The following is a 21804-nucleotide window of genomic DNA, read 5'->3' on the forward strand; positions in this document are numbered from 1 at the left end:
CTATTAATATAATTTGACACTGTTTGAAGTCAAGACTCAGAATGAACACATCTCTACTCATGACAACACTCCTACTCTACAGCCTCAATTTTAAAAAAACCAAGTTTCAAGAACAGTATGATTTCAATAAGGAAAATGATCAGTTTTGAGCATAACCTTTTGATCAGTATAAAACTGTTTCAATTTTCTAGGCTATTCTGCTATAAAGTTTTATTCATTCCAAGAGTCTCCAATTAGTGTAAATCCCTTTCACTTCTTTTTTTTTTTTTTTTTCGTTACGCGGGCCTCTCACTGTTGTGGCCTCTCCCGTTGTGGAGCACAGGCTCCGGACACGCAGGCTCAGCGGCCATGGCTCACGGGCCCAGCCGCTCCGTGGCATGTGGGATCTTCCCGGACCGGGGCACGAACCCGCGCCCCCTGCATCGGCAGGCGGACTCTCAACCACTGCGCCACCAGGGAAGCTCCCCTTTCACTTCTTCACACAAGTAGCTGAACACTGGTGGAGAACAACAGACAGTGCTCGGTGGTGTCACTGTACACTTATAACCTCAAATGTCAAGTGGGCGCTCAGATCTTCCTAGCAGCAAAACTACTATACACACCTATGCTTTCCCACTCTCCAAAATGAGTATTTTCGTTTTCCCTCCAACCTCCTACACCACATCTCCTAATCTTCACTCTCAGCTCATGACCTCGCCTCATACTTTACTGAGGAAATGGAAGCAATCAGACAGGAACATCTTCATCTTTGCCATCAGCCAAGCTTCGAGGCTTCCTGCATCTGTATTCATATTCTCTGCCTTTCATCCTGTTGCTAAGGGTGAAGCATCCCTGCTCCCATCTAAAGCTGACAAATCTTGCACTTGTGCTTGGGATGTCATTCCTTGCCTTCTCAAGGATGTTATTATTACAATTATCTCCCTCCCTCCTGTGTCGCTGGTTTCTCCCTCTGTTCTGAATCATCCCCACCTGCATACAAACATTTTCTAGTATCTCCTTGACCTCACATTCCACTCTGGCTGCTGCTTCTAGTTTTCTCTGCTCTCATTCATAGCACACATTCTTGAGTTGTCCAGAGACATCCAACTTCTCACTTCACTTCCCCATCTTGCTCAAATGGGGCTCTGTCCAGCCTTTTCTCCTTTGACCTCTATGTTGCCTAGTCTAATGGTTAAGCTCCTGCTTTTACCTTACTTGATGACGCAGCAACATTTAATACGATAACTGTACTTTCCTTCTTGAAATGCCATCTTCTCTTGGCTTCTGTGACATGACCCTCGTCTGATATTTCTTCTAGCTTCTTGGTTGCTTCTTCTCTCTCTTTGCTCGTTCTTTCATGTCAGACCACAAAGCTAAATGTTGGCATGGGCCTCCTCCTCTTTTCTATCCAGCTCCAAGACTTTACATACAATCTGTATACCAATAACTCCAAAATTTCTATTTCCAGCCTGGACTCTTCCCAGAACTCCAGATTTGTATGGCTAAGAACTTACTTAGTATTTCTACCTAGACATTTGGTAGCCATTTCAAACCTAACACAGTCAGGAGACAATCTTGATTCCATCTTTGCCCCAGTTTCATGTCCGCCTCCTCAAGCTTCTCTTCCCCCATCTTTCTCACCTCAGCAAATGGTACCATGCTTACCCAGATGCTCCAGCCAGAATCGACTTGTTACCCTTCATCCCTCTCTACTACTCTCTCATCACGCCAATCCATGAGCAAGTCTAGTCCACCTTTCCACAAAACATACCCTGAATCAGTCCACTACTCTTGGATCTGCAATAATTCCTTGTTCAAGGCACTCTCGTTGAGCTGCCTCTCCTGGATTCCTGCAATAGCATCTCTAAATGTCTCCTTGCTTCCTATTCACACAGCAGCCACAGTGACATCTTAAGACATCCATAAGATTGGGTTGCTCCCTGCATAAAATCCACCAGTGGTTTTCTACCACACTTAGCCAAAATCTGAACTGTTTAGTCTGGATCACAACATTCAAAATGATCTGGCCTATGTCCATCTCCGATCTCATGCTGCACCACTGCCCTGTCACTCAGCATCCTCCAACCACACTGGATGACGTTTGGTACCTAAAACACCACTTATTATTGCAAGAGAGACTTTTCTCCGCTGTTTCCTCTGCTCCACCTGCTCTTTTCTTTGACCTTTGTATGGCTGACCCCGTCCTGCCATTATTATCTCCTTAGAGACTCTTCTCACCAATCAATATGTTATGTATTTGTTTATTCATATTTTGTGGAATCTGCAATCTACAACATAGGAAACGCTCAATAAATATTTTAAAATAGATGAATAGATGGAATTTAAAACACTATTTTTATGATACCAGGTGTCAACTATCATTATTGTTAGTAACAATAAATAACAATAGCAATGATACCTTACACTTATTGAGTGATTACTATATGCCAGGTACCATTCTAAGTACTTCACATATATTACTTCATCCCCCAGCAGCCCTACCAGGTAGTTACCATTATTATTCCCATTTAAAAAAATTAATTAATTTCCCCCATTTTATACATAGGAACCTGAGGCATGGAAAGGTTATATGATTTGCCTAAGGTCAAAAAGCTAAGAAATGGCAAAGCCAGGATTCAATCAGGTAAACTAATTTTAGGGCCTCCATGATTAACTACTTAATATTTTGTTATTATTACAGTTAGCAATATTGGTAATGCTAAACAGCATTAATTGAACATCTATTATGTGCCAGGCACGTAGCCTTTTTACTTTGGTTAATTTAATCCTCACAACAAAAGGCTTATGAGGTAGTGTTACTATACTCATTTTATAGATGCAGAAGGACAGTCAAAGAAGCTAAATTTCTAGCTCAAGGTCGGGCAGCAAATGAGTAGCATAGCCAGGATTCCAACCCAGCTGTGACTCCAAATCCTTGTTTATTCTCCTATACTACATGCCCCCATTTTCCCCATGAAGAATAAAATTTTTCCCCATGGTCCGTAAACCACAGACTCGAGGGGACTCCTGCCGATTCTGGGAAGGTCTTTCACAGTTGCAGTTTCCTCATCTCTTCTGTTCATTCAACAAACATTTAGATTGCCTGACAGGAGCTGATGCACGGTTAAACATGGAGAGGACTCCATAATTCTCAGTGTGCTAGCAGGTTTCCTTGTTTAGTCTATTCTCACCTGTGAAGAAACTTCTCATAGGTCTGGCGGAAGGCGAACCCTGCCCGACGCACCCTCACGTTTTCCAGGAGTCCAAGATACTCTACTTGATGCCGGCAGCGTTCATCGTCAAAGATCTGTGGGGACTTCTTGTCGTTGGGTTTGATGCAACGTACATAATATGGTTCCTAAAGAAATGAATCGGCAAATGATAAGTTTCACTGGAGAAAAATCCCAGACTAAAGACATTGACATGTCATTAGTGTTAGCTGTGTCAAATTAAGCTCTGTGACTCTCATTTCTCAGGCATAGACTTATAAAAAAATTCTTCCTTTCCCTTCAACTTAAATTTCCCTTCAATTAAATGCCTGGAAATTCTCAGGCATTCAGTTACAATTTTGTATTATTATATTTTAGGACTCATCAGGAATAGCAGAAAGGGGGTAAAGCTAGGGTGTAAACAATTGAGACATGTAAACATCAAGTTTTTGTGTATTTACAGAAACATGATTAAAAGTAACAGAAGGAGTAATTTAATAGAAAGAGGCAGAAGCTGTGGTAAAAGTGCATTGTGGAAGAATGTAAAATAATTGGCACAGCCCTGGTACACACTAAGTGTTCCTTTCACCTTTGAATCATTTCAGTCCTTCAAACTGGAATAGCTTCTTCGGAGTATCAGTGCTTTTACGTGCCTAAAAGGAGCAAAGATAAATCTTCCCTAGAGAAAGACTACATAAACTTGGGCCTCCAATTATTTCTATAAACAGTTTTGCAAATTTAATGTTTGGAACAAAGTACGTTAACCAGATATATAAGGAGCCAAGATAACATGAATTAGAAATAGCAAAACAACATACAAAATAAAAAGATCTGTAAGGGTCCAGATATTGGAGTTATCAGATAGAAATATTAAAACAACTATGCTTAGCATGTTCAAGATGACAAAAGACAATATTGAGAATTTTTTTAGAGAACCAGAAACTACAGAAAGGAACCAAACCAACTGGAAAACCTAGGACTTAAAAATACAATAATGGAAATTAAGAACTCAGTGGATCAGTAGAAGAGTAGATTAGAAATTGGTGAAGAAAAAAATTAGTAAACTAGAAGGAAGGTGAGAAGAATTTTCCCAGAATGGATCATGGAGATGGAGAATAAAGAAGAGAGGTTAAGAGGCACACAAGACACCGTAAAGTGGTCTAAGTAACTGGAGTCCCAAAGGGAGGAGACAGAAGGGGCAGAAGCAATATTTGAAGAGCTAATAGCCAAGAGCTTTGTAAAATTGATGAAAAACAATTAAGCTGTAACACACTGAAGAAGTTCTACAAACTGCAAGCAAGATTTAAAAAGAAAAATGTACACCTAGGTACATCAGTTAAACTTCTGAAAACCAAAGAAGGGCAGCAGAAGAAAAAAGGCTGACTACCTAAAGGAGCAACAAATAGACTGACAGCTGACTTCTCAAAAGAAAAAATGGAATCCAGAAGACAGATGAGTATTGTCTGTGAAATGCTTAAAGAACTGCCAATGTAGAATTTCACACCCAGCAAAAACGTTCTTCAAGAAGGGAAACAGCGTAAAATATTTCCAGAATTTGTCAACATCAGGCCTCAGATATAACAGGATGAAGTTCAGGCAGAAGAAGAATGGTCCAAGAGGAAGCTCGGTGATATAGAAAGAGGAAAAAAGAAGTAATAAATGAGTAAATCTAAACAGATGTTGACTATTCCTAGGAGTAATAATAATGATGATGATGATGTCATCATCTTACTGGCTATATATATATATATAAAATAAATATTTATAAGTACATGACCAAAAGAGCGCATAAGCTGGGAGGAAGACAAATGGAATTAAGATGTTTTATGGCCCTTGCATTGTCCAGGAAGGAGGTAAAAGCACCCAATAAGATTAGATTTCTATAATCCAGAATGACATTGTAATAACTTGAGTAACCACCAAAACAATATTATAATGTAAATCTTCCAAAATAATAACGTGAATAAATGTAGTAATAAAAAATCATTGCAATACTGAGTGGTAGTGTGGGGGGGGGCGCGGCAGTGCAAGGAAAGGATGCCTCCCTAGGTTTAACTAAACATTCTGACTCAAAAGACTTACAGCCCGCACTTGGCAGGAGTCTACCCAGGAGGACAAGAACATGGTTTGCCAGCAGGCACGTCAAGGTTGTGCAGCAGTCCATACCGCAGTCAGGTAATAGCTTGGGCACAATAAGATGAGTCCGTATCAGACAGATGTGGGAAGTGCCCTTGGTTTAAAAGCCTCATGCCCCATAGGATTCAATATCTCTTGTAACAACTCTAATGACATAGCTTCCAGGGTCCTTGAAAGGGACATGCCTAATCCATGAGTCATCACACTCAGGAAGCCAAAAGTATGTCATCCCCACCAGACAATTATCATTCTCCCAGTACAGGTGCAATTTACCAATAGGGGTAATTTTTATCTTAAGTGATGTTGCCTAGTAATATAGTTGATATACATCATACTAGGTTAACAGGGGAATAGAGCTAGAAATTTAACTGAGGTTATCAAGCAGAAGGAATAGAATTTTGTTTACCTTTTGCCCACAGTAATCAATCAAAAAGATTAGGAAGCAAAGAAAAAGAAATATACAAGAGACAAACAGAAAGCACTAATGAGATGGTTGATTTAAATACAACATACGATAGCTACATTAAGAGTAAATGAACTGGGCTTCCCTGGTGGCACAGTGGTTGAGAATCCGCCTGCCAACGCAGGGGACACGGGTTCAAGCCCTGGTCTAGGAAAATTCCACATGCGCGGAGCAACTAAGCCCATGCGCCACAACTACTGAGCCTGCACTCTAGAGCCTGCGAGCCACAACAACTGAAGCCCGCACGCCTAGAGTCCGTGCTCCGCAACAAGAGAAGCCACCACAATGAGAAGCCCGTGCACCACAACAAAGAGTAGCCCCCACTCGCCGCAACTAGAGAAAGCCTGCACACAGCAATGAAGACCCAACGCAGCCAAGAATAAATAAAATAAACTTATTAAAAAAAAAGAATAAATGAACTAAATGATTTATTTGAAAGACAAAGATGGTCAGAAGGGATAAACAACAAAACTAACTATATGCTATTTATGAGGGACAAACTTGAAACATAAGGATATGGAAAGGTTGAAAGTAAAAGGGGGGAAAAGGATAGACCATGCAAGCCCTGGCCAAAAGAAAAGCTGCTTTTAACTTTTTTATTCATGCAAAGCTGACTTTAAGGCAAAAAGCAATATAAAGACATTTCATAGTGATAAGTGACTCAAACACTAGGAAGATATAACAGTTCTAACTTGAATAAGCCTAATAAATTCTCAAAATATTTGAAGCAAAAATGGAAGGTACAACAAGAAGTAGACAAGTTCAGAATCAAAGTAGGTTTTATCACACGTTTCAGCACTGACAAAACAAAGTAATTAGTAAGAATGCAGAAACATTGGACAATAATAATATGACTAGCAAACTAATGGATGTGTATAGAATATTAAATGCAAATAATTTTAACACATAAACAAAACATATAATGAAAACTTCACAAATTTCTAAGGACTGAAATCACACAGAGTCTATCCTCTGATCAAATGAGATTACACTAGAAATCAAGAGCAAGAAGATAATTAGAAAATCTTATATGACTGGAAATTAAGAAATATACTTCTAAATTACCCTCGGGTCCAAAAGAAAATTACAGTATGAATTAGAAAATATTTTGAACTCAATAATTTATGCAATCATGTGGGCAAAGCAATCTTAGTGTAAGGTATCATTTGAGTAGTATAAGTAACTTCACTAAACAGAAACCAGTTGAATGGAATTTTACCAGTATTGACTGATTATGCACAGGAAGTGGTAACACTGGAATAGACACTTCATGACCCGCTAAGGGGTGGGGGGATGCCCTTTCATCCCGGTTAGTAACATAAAAACCTTCAGATAAGGAAGCCAGTGGAAATGCTCTCTCTATATTTAATCAGCATTCTGCTTCAATTTATAAACACCGCCTCCTCTCTCCTTTGTAAATATCCAGGTTGACTCAACCTAAGAAATCCTAAATTTGACAAATTCTAAGTGTCTTATTAAGGTTAAATTCCCAAAGTTGACAGTGATCTTATTATCTTGCACTTACAAACCTGTTTCTCCCTATATTTTTGTGAAAAACATCCTTTGCCAAAGTACACCAATCAGTATATGTATTAGGCAGAAGATACCTGATTTAGATAGATATTCATCTATTGATATTTAACATGTGTTGAACAGTATCAAATAGAGTCAAAAGCAAATTCAAGTTCATTTAATAATTTACTGACTGTTCAGAGTGCTTTATGAGGTATCAAGAAGTATATAAAATTAGTAGAAGTCATTCTTTAGATGCAAAAGGCTTATCTAGGTGGCGATAAGACATGCATTTAAAAACACTGTGTGCTATAGTTAATAATACTGTATTGTATATTTGAAAGCTGCTGAGAGAGTAAATCTTAAAAGTTCTCATCACAGGGGAAAAAAAGTGTAACTGTGCATGGTGATGGATGTTAATTAGACTTATTGTGGTGATCATTTTGCAAAATATGCAAATATTGAATCATTATGTTGTACATCTGAAACTGATATACTGTTGTATGTCAATTGTATGTATGTCAATAAAATAAATAAATAAAATATTTAAAAGTACAACAAAACAAAACCACTGTGTGGACTCTGAGAAAATGCACTTCTGGTGATGGAGGACTAGGCAATTCATATCAACTTTCCTGAGGAAGTCACTGAAAAAAAGTGCTACACAAAATATGGGGAGAGGGGAGAAATCTCAATGCATCAAGAGCTGATAACATAGCCGAGATGAGAGTAAGACTAAAGTCCAGAGGGGTGTCTTAGAGGCAACCGTCGATCTGGAGAGGCAGCCGTGAGGCTGAGCACAGCTGCTGACAGCCTGTGGGGTTCAGGGGATGAAAGCTGGAACTTGAGACCTTGGATGCAGAACTACACGTGGGTCTGGAATCCTGAAGAGCTAAACCTGGGAGTTAAAGGTGAATGGAAAATAGTCTGGCACTTTCAGGGATGGGAGGCAGCTCACTGCTGAGCCACTACAGGTCCTGAAACTGGATTAAGGTTCCAGAATGTCAGAATTTGCCTGATATATCTTTTTAAATGTAAACTTTCAACTTTTCTGTTATGATTAGATGTCATTAATAAGTGGCAATGTATCTGTATTCTTTTTCTTTAATCTGATTTGATAGTTTTTCTCCATTTATATTCACTGTAATTACTAATATATTTGGATTTATTTCTACCATCTTTATTTGTCCCAGCTTTCCTATGTTATTTTGTCTCCTCTTTCCTATGTTTTTTAAGACTAATGATTTTTTTTCTCATTCTGGCTTCCCCCACCCCCAACCACTAGTTTGGAAGTTATAAACTCATTTCTATTCTTTCAATGACTACACTAGAAAATTTTATATGTATTTATAACTCATGAGATATATATATACCAATACTTTTGGTATTGGTGTATATATATAACCAATACTTTTATCCTTTTCCTGAACAACCAAGGACCTTAAACAGTTGAATTATAATCACCCACCCTTCCAATTTATATGCTATTGTTGTTGTGCTACTTAGCTCTAACCTGTATTTTTAATCCAATAAAATATTATTTTACAGAGTCAGCTTATTTATATGCACCCACATATTTCCCAATTTCTTTGCTCTTCATTTTGCATTTCAGACTTTCATTCAGTAATCAGACATCCTCCTATCTGACATATATCCTTTAGAATTTCCTTTACTGTGGTTCTAACTCTCTTTTTATTTTTCAGAAAGATTCTTTGTTGTGTCTCTGTTCTTGAAAAATATGAATTCTCTTGGTATAGAATTCTGGTTTAGTTATTTTCTCTTCAAAGCTAATCTGCTTTTAAGGTATTTTCTTCATCTTTGGTATTCTGGGGTTTCACTAGGTGCTTGGGAGCAGATTTCTTTTAATTTTTCCAGCTCGGGATACACTGGACTTCCTGACCCTGTAGAGTGGTGTCTTTCATCATTCTTGAAATTCTTTTTTCTTTTCCTTCTACCATTCTACCCATTCTCTCCTCTCCTTGTTTGACTCTGGTTAGATGCATGTTAGACCTTTTCATTTTATCTTCCATGTCTCTTAATGTGTCTCTTATAAGTTTAATTTATTGGTCTCTTTAAGTGGGATTCTGGATAATTTCTTCAATTGTTTCTTTCATTTCCCTATTCTCTCTTCAGCTTTGTCTAAACTAATGTTAAACCTATCCACTGAGTTTTAATTATTTAGTTTTTATTTCTATCAATTGCCTAGTTACCTGCTCTCAATTACTAGTTCTCATATTTTTAGGCCTTTCATTTCTTTTTTTTTTTTTTTTTGCGGTTCGCGGGCCTCTCACTGCTGTGGCCTCTCCCGCTGCAGAGCACTATGAACTCCTTATTTTCCTTAGAACTCCATCTGTGGAAGTTCTTTAAGGTCTGGAGTGAAGGTGGTTCCCTCACCTTGCTTCCATCAGATGCCTGGGGGCAATACCAGACCTGAATTGACCAGGCTTGAGCCTTTTCAGGCCACCCAGGTAGTGTGAATTTGGACTGCAAATCTCATAAAAGCTGGCTTACAATTATAAATTCTCAGGGGATGGTCACCTACCCTGCTTGGCTCAGTGCCAAGGACCAAGACAGGCAGTTTTCCTTTCAGATAATGAGGGGTTATTTCTAGCTCATTCTAGAGGTAGCTCTCTGAGGAGGCAGCCCTCTGGAGACCCACCGTTGTGTGTGTGCGTGTGTTTGTGTGTGTACATATGTGTGAGTATGCATGTGGTTTGTGGTCCCTTGTTAGTCACCCTACTCTGGGCAGGCCCTGGGCTTCCCTCCAAGGACCAGCCTTGGATACCTATACTCAAAGTCACCCACTTCAACAGATGCTGAGAGGGTGAAAGCAGCTCTGGTGCTCTAGTTATTTTTCCCTTCATTCAGTTAATTTCTGCCTTCACTCAGCACCAGGCCTGCATATTCTTTGCTTTCTTGTTAGTTCATGACCGTATTCAGGAAGCTGGTTTTCATAACTTACCAATTTTTGGTTGCTCTCAGTTGGTTTTAGGGGGTGTTTTGTTCACCCTGTTGCTGGAAAATGCATTACTTACATGTATTTTAAAAATCTTCATGTTGATGTTCCTAGGTGAAAATCATCTCTAATTTCATTTTTTCATGTTAACCTTGTACCAAGGTAATATTAAGCTCATAAAATGAATTGGGTAGTGGCCTCTCTTCTTCCCTTCCTTGAAAACAGGAAACAGTGTATGTATGATAGGAATTACTGGCTCCCTGAAGGATCTGTAAGACCTACCTGTAAAACCATCTGGGCCTGAAGTTCTTGGCAGAATTGGGGGAAGGCAGACTTCTGATTAGTGATTCAGAATCTTTAAATTTATTCAGGCTTTCTATTTCTTCTTGAGTTAATTTTGATAACATTTTCCCAGAAAACTAATTTTTCAAATTCACTGGCATACAGTTGTTCATAATATTCTGATACTTTCAAAAATCTCTGCAGTATATAAAGTTGTATCATTTTTTCATTCTTAACATTATCTTCTCTTTTTAAAATAAGTTTTTTAAAGGTCTATTTGATTAATTTTTTGATTACTTTTAGTTTTTGCTATTTAAAAATTATTTTCTTAATTTTTTTCTTTAGATTTTCTTTGGATTTCCTTTTCTGGCTTCTTAAGTTGAAGTTAACTCATTTACTTTCAGTCTTCCTTGTTTTTTTTTTTGTTGTTATTGTTTTTTTAAATAAAGGCATAACAAGTAGACCACTTTAGGAGTATTTTTAAGTTCCCAAGCAGATTAAAAAAAAAAAACTTTTTTAATGCTGATTTTCATTTCATTTGCTGTGAGGATGGAGGTGCATCTATATATACATTTGTTACAACAGTTGAGACTTCTTTTGTGATCTAGCATGTGGTCAATTCTTGTAAATGTTGCATGTATACCTGAAAGGAATATGTATTTCTTATCCCCTGGGTATAGAGATCTTTTGATCTATTAGATAAAGTTTAAATTTGGCTGCTGCACTCTTACTAAGGTTTTTGCTTGATCTGTTTCTGGTAGAGTTGGTTTAAAATCTCCCTCTGGGACTGTGGACCTGTCAATTTTGCCTTTTACATTTTTTCAGGTTCTTTTTTTTTTTTTTTTTTTTGCTTTATAGAGTTCAAGTACCATCATGGCTGTGCTGTTAGGTAGCTAGTTCAAAATGGCTTTATTGAGTATTTTCATTTTATTATGATAGTCTCTTTATCTGTAATAATAATTTTTTTCCCTTAAGTTCTATGTTTTTTCACATTAATATTGCTTCCACCAGGTTTTTTTTGGGGGGGGGCTTGATATATCTTTACCCACCTTTTTGTTCTTAATCTTTCTGCATAGTGTCAACTAGGTAGCTCCTATAAACAACATGGCAAAACCTTGGTGTTACTGCAGATTCAGTTCTAGACCATGGCAATAACATGAATACTGCAATAGGCTAAGTCACACGAATTTTCTGGTTTACCAGTGCATATAAAAGTTATGTTTACATGACACTATAGTCTATTAAGTGTGCAATAGAATTATACCTAAAAAAAAACAACACCTGAATTAAAAATACTTTATTGCTAAAAAACGCTAACCATCACCTAAGCCTTCAGCGAGTCATAGATCATCAAAGAGCACTGGTCACAGATCACCATAGCAAATACAACAATAAAGAAAATGTTGGAAATACTGCAAGAATTACCAAACTGTGACACAGAGATACAAGTGAGAAAATGCTGCTGGGAAAATGCTGCTGGTAAACTTACTTGTTGCAGGGTTGCCACAAAACTTCAATGTGTAAAAAATGACGCACTATCTGTGAATTGCAATAAAACAAGACATGCCTGTACCTGGATTTTCCACCTATCCAGTCTGTTTAGTCTATTTACATTTATGGTGAGTACCAATTAATTAGATTTATTTCTATCATGTATGTATTTTCTAAATGTAACATTTTTCCTTTGTTTCTGCCCTGCCCACCTTCCTGCCTTCTATTAGACTGATAGGTTGTCTCTATTCTTTTGCTTGTCCCTACTCTCTCCCTTGTTCCCCCACCTCACACAGCCTGGGGAGCTGTAGCAGAGACTGTTAGACTCGTTGCCTACCTCACACACGGTAACTTTTTTTCCTACTTCAAAACAGAAAACTTACTTCTAGCTGGGTGCACTGCTGACCAGAATAAAAAGGCACTTCCCAGCTTCCTCGGCAACTAGGTACAGCAAATGAGATGTCGCTAAAGTGCTATATGAGACTTCCAGGAAGTCTCTTTAAAAGGGAAGAGGCTCCAATTGCCATCTTGGACCCGGAGAAGGGATGCCAAGCACTAGGATGGTAGAGCAGAAAGACAGAAGGAACTTGTCTCTAATAACCTTAGAGCTGCTATACCAGTGCTGGGATAACTTCTCCTGTACTTCATTTACAGAGAGAGAAATAAATGTTTCTCTTTTTTTTTTTTTTTTTTGCGGTACGCGGGCCTCTCACTGTTGTGGCCTCTCCCGTTGCGGAGCACAGGCTCTGGACGCGCAGGCTCAGCGGCCATGGCTCACGGGCCCAGCCGCTCCGCGGCATGTGGGATCTTCCCGGACTGGGGCACGAACCCGTGTCCCCCGCATCGGCAGGCGGACTCTCAACCACTGCGCCACCAGGGAAGCCCTGTCTCTCTTGTTTAAGCCACTAATTTGGGGAGGGAGCGTTCAGTTGTTTAGTAGCTGAACGCAATTGGCCATACAGAAATTATAGATGGTTCTAGAATTTTTATTTAAAAATTCACATTTGACTACCAAATTTAGAAAACAAAAGTGATTCTTTTCTAGTTAATTGAACAAATCGAATATGTTTTATAAACAATATATTTATGATTAATGTATTGTATAAAATACATTTTATAAAATTCTGTGTTCAACTCTGTTTCTTGTGTCCCATGCGCTCCTTCTAGGTTCACTTTCCTTCTTGCTGGATGAGAGAGGTTGAAGCTGACATGCAGAGAGAAGCTGAGGGACAAGAGGAGGGGCCCTAAGGGTATTCTAGTCTATGCTCCTGTGTCCTTACCCCTCCCCTGCCTTTCTGGATTTTTGATTATACAAGCCTACACACTGTGCTTATCTGTTGTCACCTGGGGGCAAAGAATCCTGACGAAAAGAATAGAAAGCTACTGAATAGATGTGTTCTTGTGGCATTTGCCTAATTTATCCACAGGGAAGTAACCAAAAATAATATAGATTTAAATTTTTAGAGAGGAAGTTGATTTAAAAAAAAAAAAAAAGTTAAAAATGAAGAAGAAAAAATATACTGGAAAAGCACCAGAAGAGAAAGATAAAAATGAAGGCACTAAAAATAATGAGTCCCAGAATGCTGCCTAATTTATCAAACTTGTCAACAGCAGCAGTTAAGAGTAGAAATCTGTTCTTTAAGGGGAAAAAAAATCCCAGACTGAAGTTTTCAAACAGTATTAGACCTCAAAGGAACAATAAAAAGCAGAAATAACTGCCAATAATACATCTTTTTTTTTATATACATCTATTTAAATACATCTATTTAAAACACCCTAAGGACAATACTTAAATACTAAACTTCCTCTTAAACCTCTATCTGGTCATGTTGTATTCAGATACAACAGAAAGACGGTATATGTTACAATTTATTTCAAGATTTTTTTTTTAAGCCAGGCCCTGTCTTCAGCACAGGGCTGAAGTTTATTTTGTCAGGCATATACTATACCTGTAGTATACTGCTTTTTTTTTTTTTAAAGATCTGACTAAGACTTTCCCATTAATGACTACAGTAGGATAAAAGGCCCAAATTTAAGAAGAGCATTTCATCTGGGACACAAACAACTGTTTTACCAAGCCATGTTAAAAAACAAACAAAACAGGATTAAGAATTCTATTGTAACACTCACTTTCAATATGTTCTTCAATTTGATTTACTATAATCACCTACCAAGCAGAGCACACATACATTCTCTATAACATACATCAAGAGGGAATCTATGAAATTAAATGGATATTTAAAAAAGACAGTAGTTACCTTTGATGCAAGGTTGTCTACTAAAGCAATCATAGAATTCTTAAATAAGGTGGCGGCAGTCAGAGGTCTCTTGGTCACCTCTGTAATGCTCAGTTTGCCTTCGGGCCACATATTCTTCAGCACAGGATTTGAACTGAGAAGCACAGAAAGAGTGGTTTGAATGCTACATTCATATAAGCTGAATATGAATTGCTAAGCAATCCTGTTGAACTGTATCCTGGGAGCCACGATTGCATTGCAGACAAAACTCACAAGCCCTGATTGGAAAAATGATTCCATCCAGAAAATTAGGCTGAGAGTATAATTACAGATACTGCACCACAGAGTGAGCTGTGTCCAAACGAGACCACATTTGAAAAATTCTTTAAACTTCTTTAAAGTGACCTCGATGTTATTATTATGCAGGATCCTCAAATGGTTGCATAGCTCTGGTACCATATACCTAAAATAAAATGGTTTTGGCGGTCGTTAAAAGAATGAGAACAAACCACTAGTAGGAAAACAATCCTCAATGTCATGGGCAGAAGTCATGAAAGAGAAAGCATCTTTTAATTGAAACAAATATTCATACAGTATAGGTCACAAAAAGCCAGGTCTTTCAAAAAGCACAGATAGGAATAGAAAATAACCACTTTTACATTGTCATCTAGTAAATCCCTTTACTGCAGCTGAATTATGAACACATTTATAGGTAGCACCGGCGGTTACAATATTTTATTGATGTGACACTAAGACGGCTGCAATCCAATTCTTAAAGTGTACTTGAGGCCAGTTTTCAGGCTAAAAATGATATACTGTATTTATTTGGCTCAGTGGAGAAATTTTTATAAACATGTACAGTGGTCTCGGCTCTGATTTTCTTCCTGTTTCATTTTGGGTGCTTTTGATTTTTTAAAAATTTTTATTGGAGTATAGTTGATTTACAATGTTGTGTTGGGACTGACATATACACACTATTATATATAAAATAGATAACTAGTAAGGAGCTACTGTATAGCACAGGGAACTCTAAACAATACTCTGTAATGACCCATATGGGAAAAGAATCTAAAAAAGAGTGGATATATGTACATGTGTAACTGATTCACTTTGCTGTACAACTGAAACGAACACAACATTGGGTGCTTTTGATTTTAAAGTAATTGGAACTCGAAATGTTGCTTGCATCCTGGAAACTTTTCTCTCGTCAGAGTTTTTTTTTTTTAATTGGGGATTGAGAATAGAAAAGACCTAACATGGATTTTTTTTTTTTTCTAACTGTGTTTACTGCTGCCATCATTTTGCCCACTTTTCTTTTCCTGATATAAAACTGAGAAAATTGAGTTGGTTCCCCAAACACCTAGTAAATTTCTGTACAAAAAGGCTCTAAATAATAGCAGCAAACTGCCAGAATGGATGACAAGAGTGAGGAAGATAAATGGTGAGGTGAAGACGGACTGCGTCTGTGAATGAAGGCAGAAAAAGAAAAACAGTCCTAACCCTCGCCATTGCCAGCAAGCTGGGACAACTACCATCAAAAGTGGCTATAAAATAATGCATGATCTGTGGTTCATGGACCCAGTTTTATTACCTTCTACTCCTATTCCATAATTTTCCAATGATACACGTATCAATAAAAATGACCACATAGGGCTTCCCTGGTGGTGCAGTGGTTGAGAGTCCGCCTGCCGATGCAGGGGACACAGGTTTGTGCCCCGGTCTGGGAAGATCCCACATGCCGCAGAGCGGCTGGGCCCGTGAGCCATGGCCGCTGAGCCTGCGCGTCCGGAGCCTGTGCTCCGCAACGGGAGAGGCCACAGCAGTGAGAGGCCCGTGTACGGCAAAAAAAAAAAAAAAAAAAAAAAAGACCACATAAATGTTTATTGCTTTTCCTTAACTTTTCCATTTCAATCTTTAGCAGAGAGAGAACTTGAGGCAATGGTTCTCAACCTTTAGTGCCCACAATGCCTGGATGCCTTCCTAACATCTCTGGAATAGAATTTCCAGAAACTAGAGTGTGTGCACTTTGAAAATCCTGATGCACATCAAAGACAGAAAATCACTGGCTTTTCTGCCCTCAGCTGCACCTTACTCCCTTTTGGTCTTGTTTCAGACACTATCTTGTAAATGAAGGGAGGGGGGAATGTTGAGAATGAAGGAAATAAGATGTTTATTATTATTACATTATTAAACAGTAGAACTGATGCATAATGAATCAAAACAGACACATACAATTGTTTTAAAGAAAAAGAACTTTCAGGCCAGTAAGTCAACATACTTTTCAAACTTATTTAAAAGAAACTTTCCCTTAAAAGGGAAGCTTATTTATCCAGAAACCCAGTACATATAACAGATAAGGTGGAACTTAGCTGGCTAACGAGAGAGTGGTAGAGCGATCTGTGCACCTTGCATGCCACCTGCTTGCTCCTTGCCTCCTTCCCTTTATATATACACACACATGCATGTGTCTGCACCCATGCACGGATACTCTACAGAACTAGAGGTCCAGGGATTACGCTTTAAACAGATATACAGAAAGAAAGGATTGAATTTGGAAAGGTCATTTAGCCATGGAAGCATCGAAAAGGCAAAGGTAGCCCATCTAAACACCATCTAGGAGGATGGTTTTAACCAAAATCATTTCAAGACTTTCCATCCCCCTGGCAAGGCCCTTCCTACTACGGAGATATATACAAGTTGCAATGAACAGACTTTTAATGTTTTTATACCTTTGGCAAGACCATCCCTGTTGTGAAATGGATTCATCTTAGACTGATGCCCTTAATTGTTGGATTTATCTAAGTTCCTTTGTTCTGATTCCAGGCTTATCAAGCAATTAAGCATTCTATAGGTGATATTTTTCACGGTCAGTTAACAGAGTTCTATTTGACTTCCCAGGCAGGTTTTCCAATAGGGAAGAAGAGCCTGTTATCCCCATGCAAGTGTTCCATACCATGAGACCGTTAGACTGTCCACTGGAAATAAACCTGCTCGCCGGTCTGTTTCTGCATTGGTCCTGTGAGCTGGGGGTTACGTGAATCCACCACTAGAAGGTGCAGCTGTTCTCTGTGAGCTGAACCTCTGGGCTGTGATAATTCAAGAAGGTAACCAATGCCACCCTGTGCAGCCTCCTGGTACACAGCCTGCTGCCTTCCCCGGGCAACACACCCTGACTTTGTCACTGGCCGACTGAGGCCGTTTTTCCGATTTGACTTTTTGACATTTTCTACACACAGAGCAACGCCAGACTCTTTGATTTCTCTCTCAAAATGGGTGCATCTTACCTGATAAACCGAGCATTGAAACTTCTTTCTGAAACTCTCTTCTCCCCAAACCAGCCCTTACATGGGTCCCCTCTCACATTCCCACATCTCTGTGACTTTCTAGTGGTGACGGCTCCATCTCTGCTCTTGGAGGCTTCATCCATACAGATGAACCATTTTATACCAAAACCTCTTGAAAGAACTGTTGAAACACACCTTCTCCACATTCTCATTTTCTGCATTCTCTTGCGCCTGCTTCCGTCAGACATCTTGTCTTCACGACTCTACTGAAGCCAGTGTTGTCAGGGTCCCAATGACCTTCATGTTTGCAAATCCAATGGTGAATCTTGGTCCTCACAGAACTCTGCTCTTGACAGTGTTTGACACAGTTTATCTTTTTTACTTGACCTGGCCTCCCTGACACCAGATTCCTGGCTTTCTTCCTAACTCACAGGCGTGCTCTCAGTTTCCTTTGCTAGTTCCTCTTTCCTTGCTTGACTCGAAATGGTAGAGTATCTCAGGGATTCATCTTTCAATCAACCTCTTCTCTCTTTTATTTTTTCTCTCTGCTCACCCTAGACAAACTCACCCAGGACTATGGCTTTAAATACTATCAACAGACTGGTGACCATGAATTTACATCTCTAGTCCCACCTCTACTCTGAGCCCTAAATGCACACAAACAATCGCCTATTTGGCATTTTCAACCGGATGCCCAAAACGCACCTCCGACAAAACATATCCAAAACGAAACTATTGATTTCCCCCCAAAATGAGCGCCTCCTCTTGTCTTTCCCACAGTCAAGCATCCCTTCCCCATTGCTCAGGCATCGTCTTTGATTTCTGTTTTTCTCACATCACACATCCTATCCACCAGCAAATCTTGCTGGCTCTACTTTCAGAACATCACCCACTCAGACCACTTTTCATCATCTCTGTAACCCCATCCATGCCTCAGCCTGGATCACTAAACGAGCCTCCTACTTGGTCTCTGCATGTCTACTCTTGCCCTTTACAGTCTGGGTTTTACACAGCGGCTCCAATGATTTCTTTAAAATAGAGATCATATCACATCATCCATTCCAATGGCTTCTCATCATGCTTGGCTCATGGACTCTTCATGAGCTGGGCCCTGTGGACCTCTCTGCAGTCATTCCCAATCGCTCTCCCCTCCCCTCACTGATTTCAGCCACACTGGCCTTCCTCCCGTCCTCAACACACCCAAGCTCATTCCCACCTTAATGCCTTGGTGAACTAGCCCTTCTCTCTGCCTGAATGCTCTCCCTCTCTTCCCCGCCATGTTCATGGTTCACGCTCTCACTTCACTCAGGTCTCAGCTCAAATGACCTCTCTTTTAAGAAGCCTTTTCCGACCACCCTACCTGTAATGCCTCCCCGGCCCTTCCTGGTCTGTACCCTTCAATCTCTCACCTACTTTACTTTTCTTCACAGCACTTGTTACCACCTGAAAGTTCGTTGTTTTATTGTTTTATTAACTGTCATCTCCACTAGAATAAAAGACCTCGGGAGGGCAGGGGCTTTGTACCCCAAGAGCACAGAAGAAAGTGTAGCTCAGAGGTGCGCCATATACCTTGTCTGAACTACTGACCAACAGGCTGAGTAGACTTAATACACGAGCGACAACACTTTAATCCAAAAGGAGCAGCTGGCTAGGAAGCTTCTCTTCTTCGTAGGCCTTCTTTCCAAGGTATCCGTACTGGGTGTGAACTTGCTCTCCTCTGCCTGGTTTTATTTCTCCACAGATTTTTCCCATTTTCTTGGATTGTGAGAAGATTCTGACCATTCAGGATCTGTCACCACTGACACCACAGCCACTGTGATATTAGGGTGGTCCCTTGGCTGGAGACACTACAAAGACACTACAGTGGGAATCTGAGTATGTAAAGCTTTCGGCTGGGCCAGAGGTTATTTGACACTCTCCCATGGCCACTGGCCTGGCCGGGGGACTGCTGCGTACACTGGCGGGGGTGCTGGAGGATGGCGGCAATGAACAGAGAAACTGAGGCGACCCAAGGGAAATCAAGGAACATCATATTAATAACAGGGTTCCTGCCCTAAGTTTACAGATTTTATCATCATAAAGTAATATATTATTTCACTCATTAAGTATGGTCAAGCAGAACTAGAAAAATTACCAGAAACTCTTAAAATTGTCACATAAAATAACGTGCATACATATTATGTAATATACATGTCAAAGAGCTTAACATAAAGACAAATAATACAATTTCAATCCTACCTGTTATACATGAGGCGCTTGAAATCTTGAAATAAAGTGTCTTTGTTTTTGTCAATAAAACCAATGACAGAATAGCTAGTTGAGAAAAAAGAAAAAGAAAACACATTATTCACCAAGCGAGAGCCACTTTTCAGCTTTTCTAGAAGTCTACACGCCTTTCCACAGTTAAATTATGCAACCAATCATCTATAGAGCTAATACTGTCCACCCAGTGCTGGGTTAAAGAATAACAAATTCACCTCCTGTACAGAGTGGGTGCTGTTTCTAGTCCTCAAAAGGAGAGCAAACATCAGTGTCATCATTATGATTAAGGTCATCATTCTCTACTGGTTTGTTGCTTACCTCAAGGCGATGACTTTTAAAAAGACAGCTGTATTTATCATCCAGCATTCCTAAGATAAAAGCAAAACGGCAACGTACAGGATCTAACAGTCTCATCCGTAGGGAGGTCAAATGACTTGCCTAAGGCTTGCTCACTGTGCTCAGGGTGGGAGAAAAGAATCCAAGAAGAACTGCAAAGGATGGTAAGATTTGGATAAGCAGAAGAGAAAGAGGAAGGCAGATCACACAGGGAAACCGATTAAATGAAAGGGCGGGAGCAGGCACATGCGAGGAGTGCTCAAGAGGAAGTGAAAAGGTCAGTGTCCATGGTTTGGAGAAAGGGACGCGAGCAATGTCTTGAAGGTCCAGCTAAGATTGCAGCTGGTGACAAAGGTAGGAATGGGGGTTGCTCTGCTGCGGTGACTGGCATGGCTCTAGAGGGAGAAAACTGGGGGATGAGCGGGGGATAACAGGAAGGGAGGGTTCTACATGAGTACAGCAGGCTGAGAGGAGGCTGGGTAAGTAGCAACCCTACAGAGGCAGCCACTGCTTCCAGCTCTCCTTTCTTGCCTGACTGTACCGTCTTCCTTGTCAATCGCATCGAACCCTGACCTCGCACCAATGTTCCAGCCTTACATGTCTACTTCTGCAAGAACGTTCCTTCAGGCTGTGCTGCCCGTGGGCATACTTTAAGGCCGTCAGGTCCAAAATTAGTTCCTTGCGTCCTCCAACCTCGGTCTTCTTCCTAATACCTGCAAGTCTCTTCTGACTGAGCCCTTGAAGTCACCTGACTCTTCACCTATCACTGGACCCATACAATTCAACTTCAAACTCCTTATTTTGGCCTTTAAGACTCATTGTGATTTGATCTCAATCTACTTTTCTAGGTGTTTCTACTTCTCTATGCCACCAAAGGATACACTCCAGTCAAATGGGCCTAGTTACTACTTCCTAAATAGTTTTAGCCTCCTTTCCCCTTTTTCCTATAAAAATAATTCCTAGCACCCAAGGACCAGCATCTGCCTTCCTGGGTTTACCACACACAGTTAGAAGTATTATATCATTTGCTTATTCTGAATTCTGACAACACATTATTACTCATATGGCAATTATGTTCAACCATCTTTTGCTGTATCAGTGTATGCATATAGATGTGTGTATGTGTGTATATATATGGGAGTGTGTGTTAATAACTACATGCACACAACCATGTATGTACGTATGCATCTTACATGGAAAGCTCTTTGTGGGCAGGGACCATACTTTATAAAGTATTGTGCTCACAGAAGATACCCAGCAAAAATCTGAAAAAGGGTTAAGAAGAGCTTAAGAAGAGCTTAAGAAGAGGAGGGTAGGTCTGAGGCATCAAATATTCCCCTGTGGGGCTGGCTAGCTTTCTGGACTGCGAGTCTGAAAGCTTAGTTATTGTCTCAGCTGTTCCATACACTCGCTGTGTGACCTTGGGTAAGAATTTTACACACTCTGCATAAATTTCTTCATGCCCTGCATGTTCTCTAAGGCCTCTGTCCAGCTCTGCAGTTATGCCAACCTGGGCTGTATAAAAAGTACCCTATAAGAGAGGCCTGGATTTTCAGAGGCAGGTATCTGTGTGGTACTGGATCTTCCCTCTTCAGTATTCTGGAACCCGGAAATAGCACCAGAAAAAGCGGATAATGGCGCCATCCCAGCACTAACG

The 21804-nt window shown here is 39.8% G+C and overlaps 1 protein-coding gene across 1 annotated transcript in view; it reads right to left on the bottom strand.

Annotated features, from left to right (window-relative positions):
- MYO1D (myosin ID) overlaps positions 1-21804 on the bottom strand; it is a 348470-nt gene that overhangs the window by 199312 nt on the left and 127354 nt on the right. Inside the window, exons 13-15 of the mRNA XM_082678981.1 lie at positions 19788-19862; positions 14287-14419; positions 3171-3337 (exon numbers count right to left, since the gene is read on the bottom strand). Of these exons, the coding sequence (XP_082535107.1) occupies positions 3171-3337; positions 14287-14419; positions 19788-19862 (375 nt within the window). The remainder of the gene's footprint in view (positions 1-3170; positions 3338-14286; positions 14420-19787; positions 19863-21804) is intronic.

This window comes from Grampus griseus (assembly GCF_964374135.1).
Source record: "Grampus griseus genome assembly, chromosome: 20".
NCBI lineage: Eukaryota > Metazoa > Chordata > Mammalia > Artiodactyla > Delphinidae > Grampus > Grampus griseus.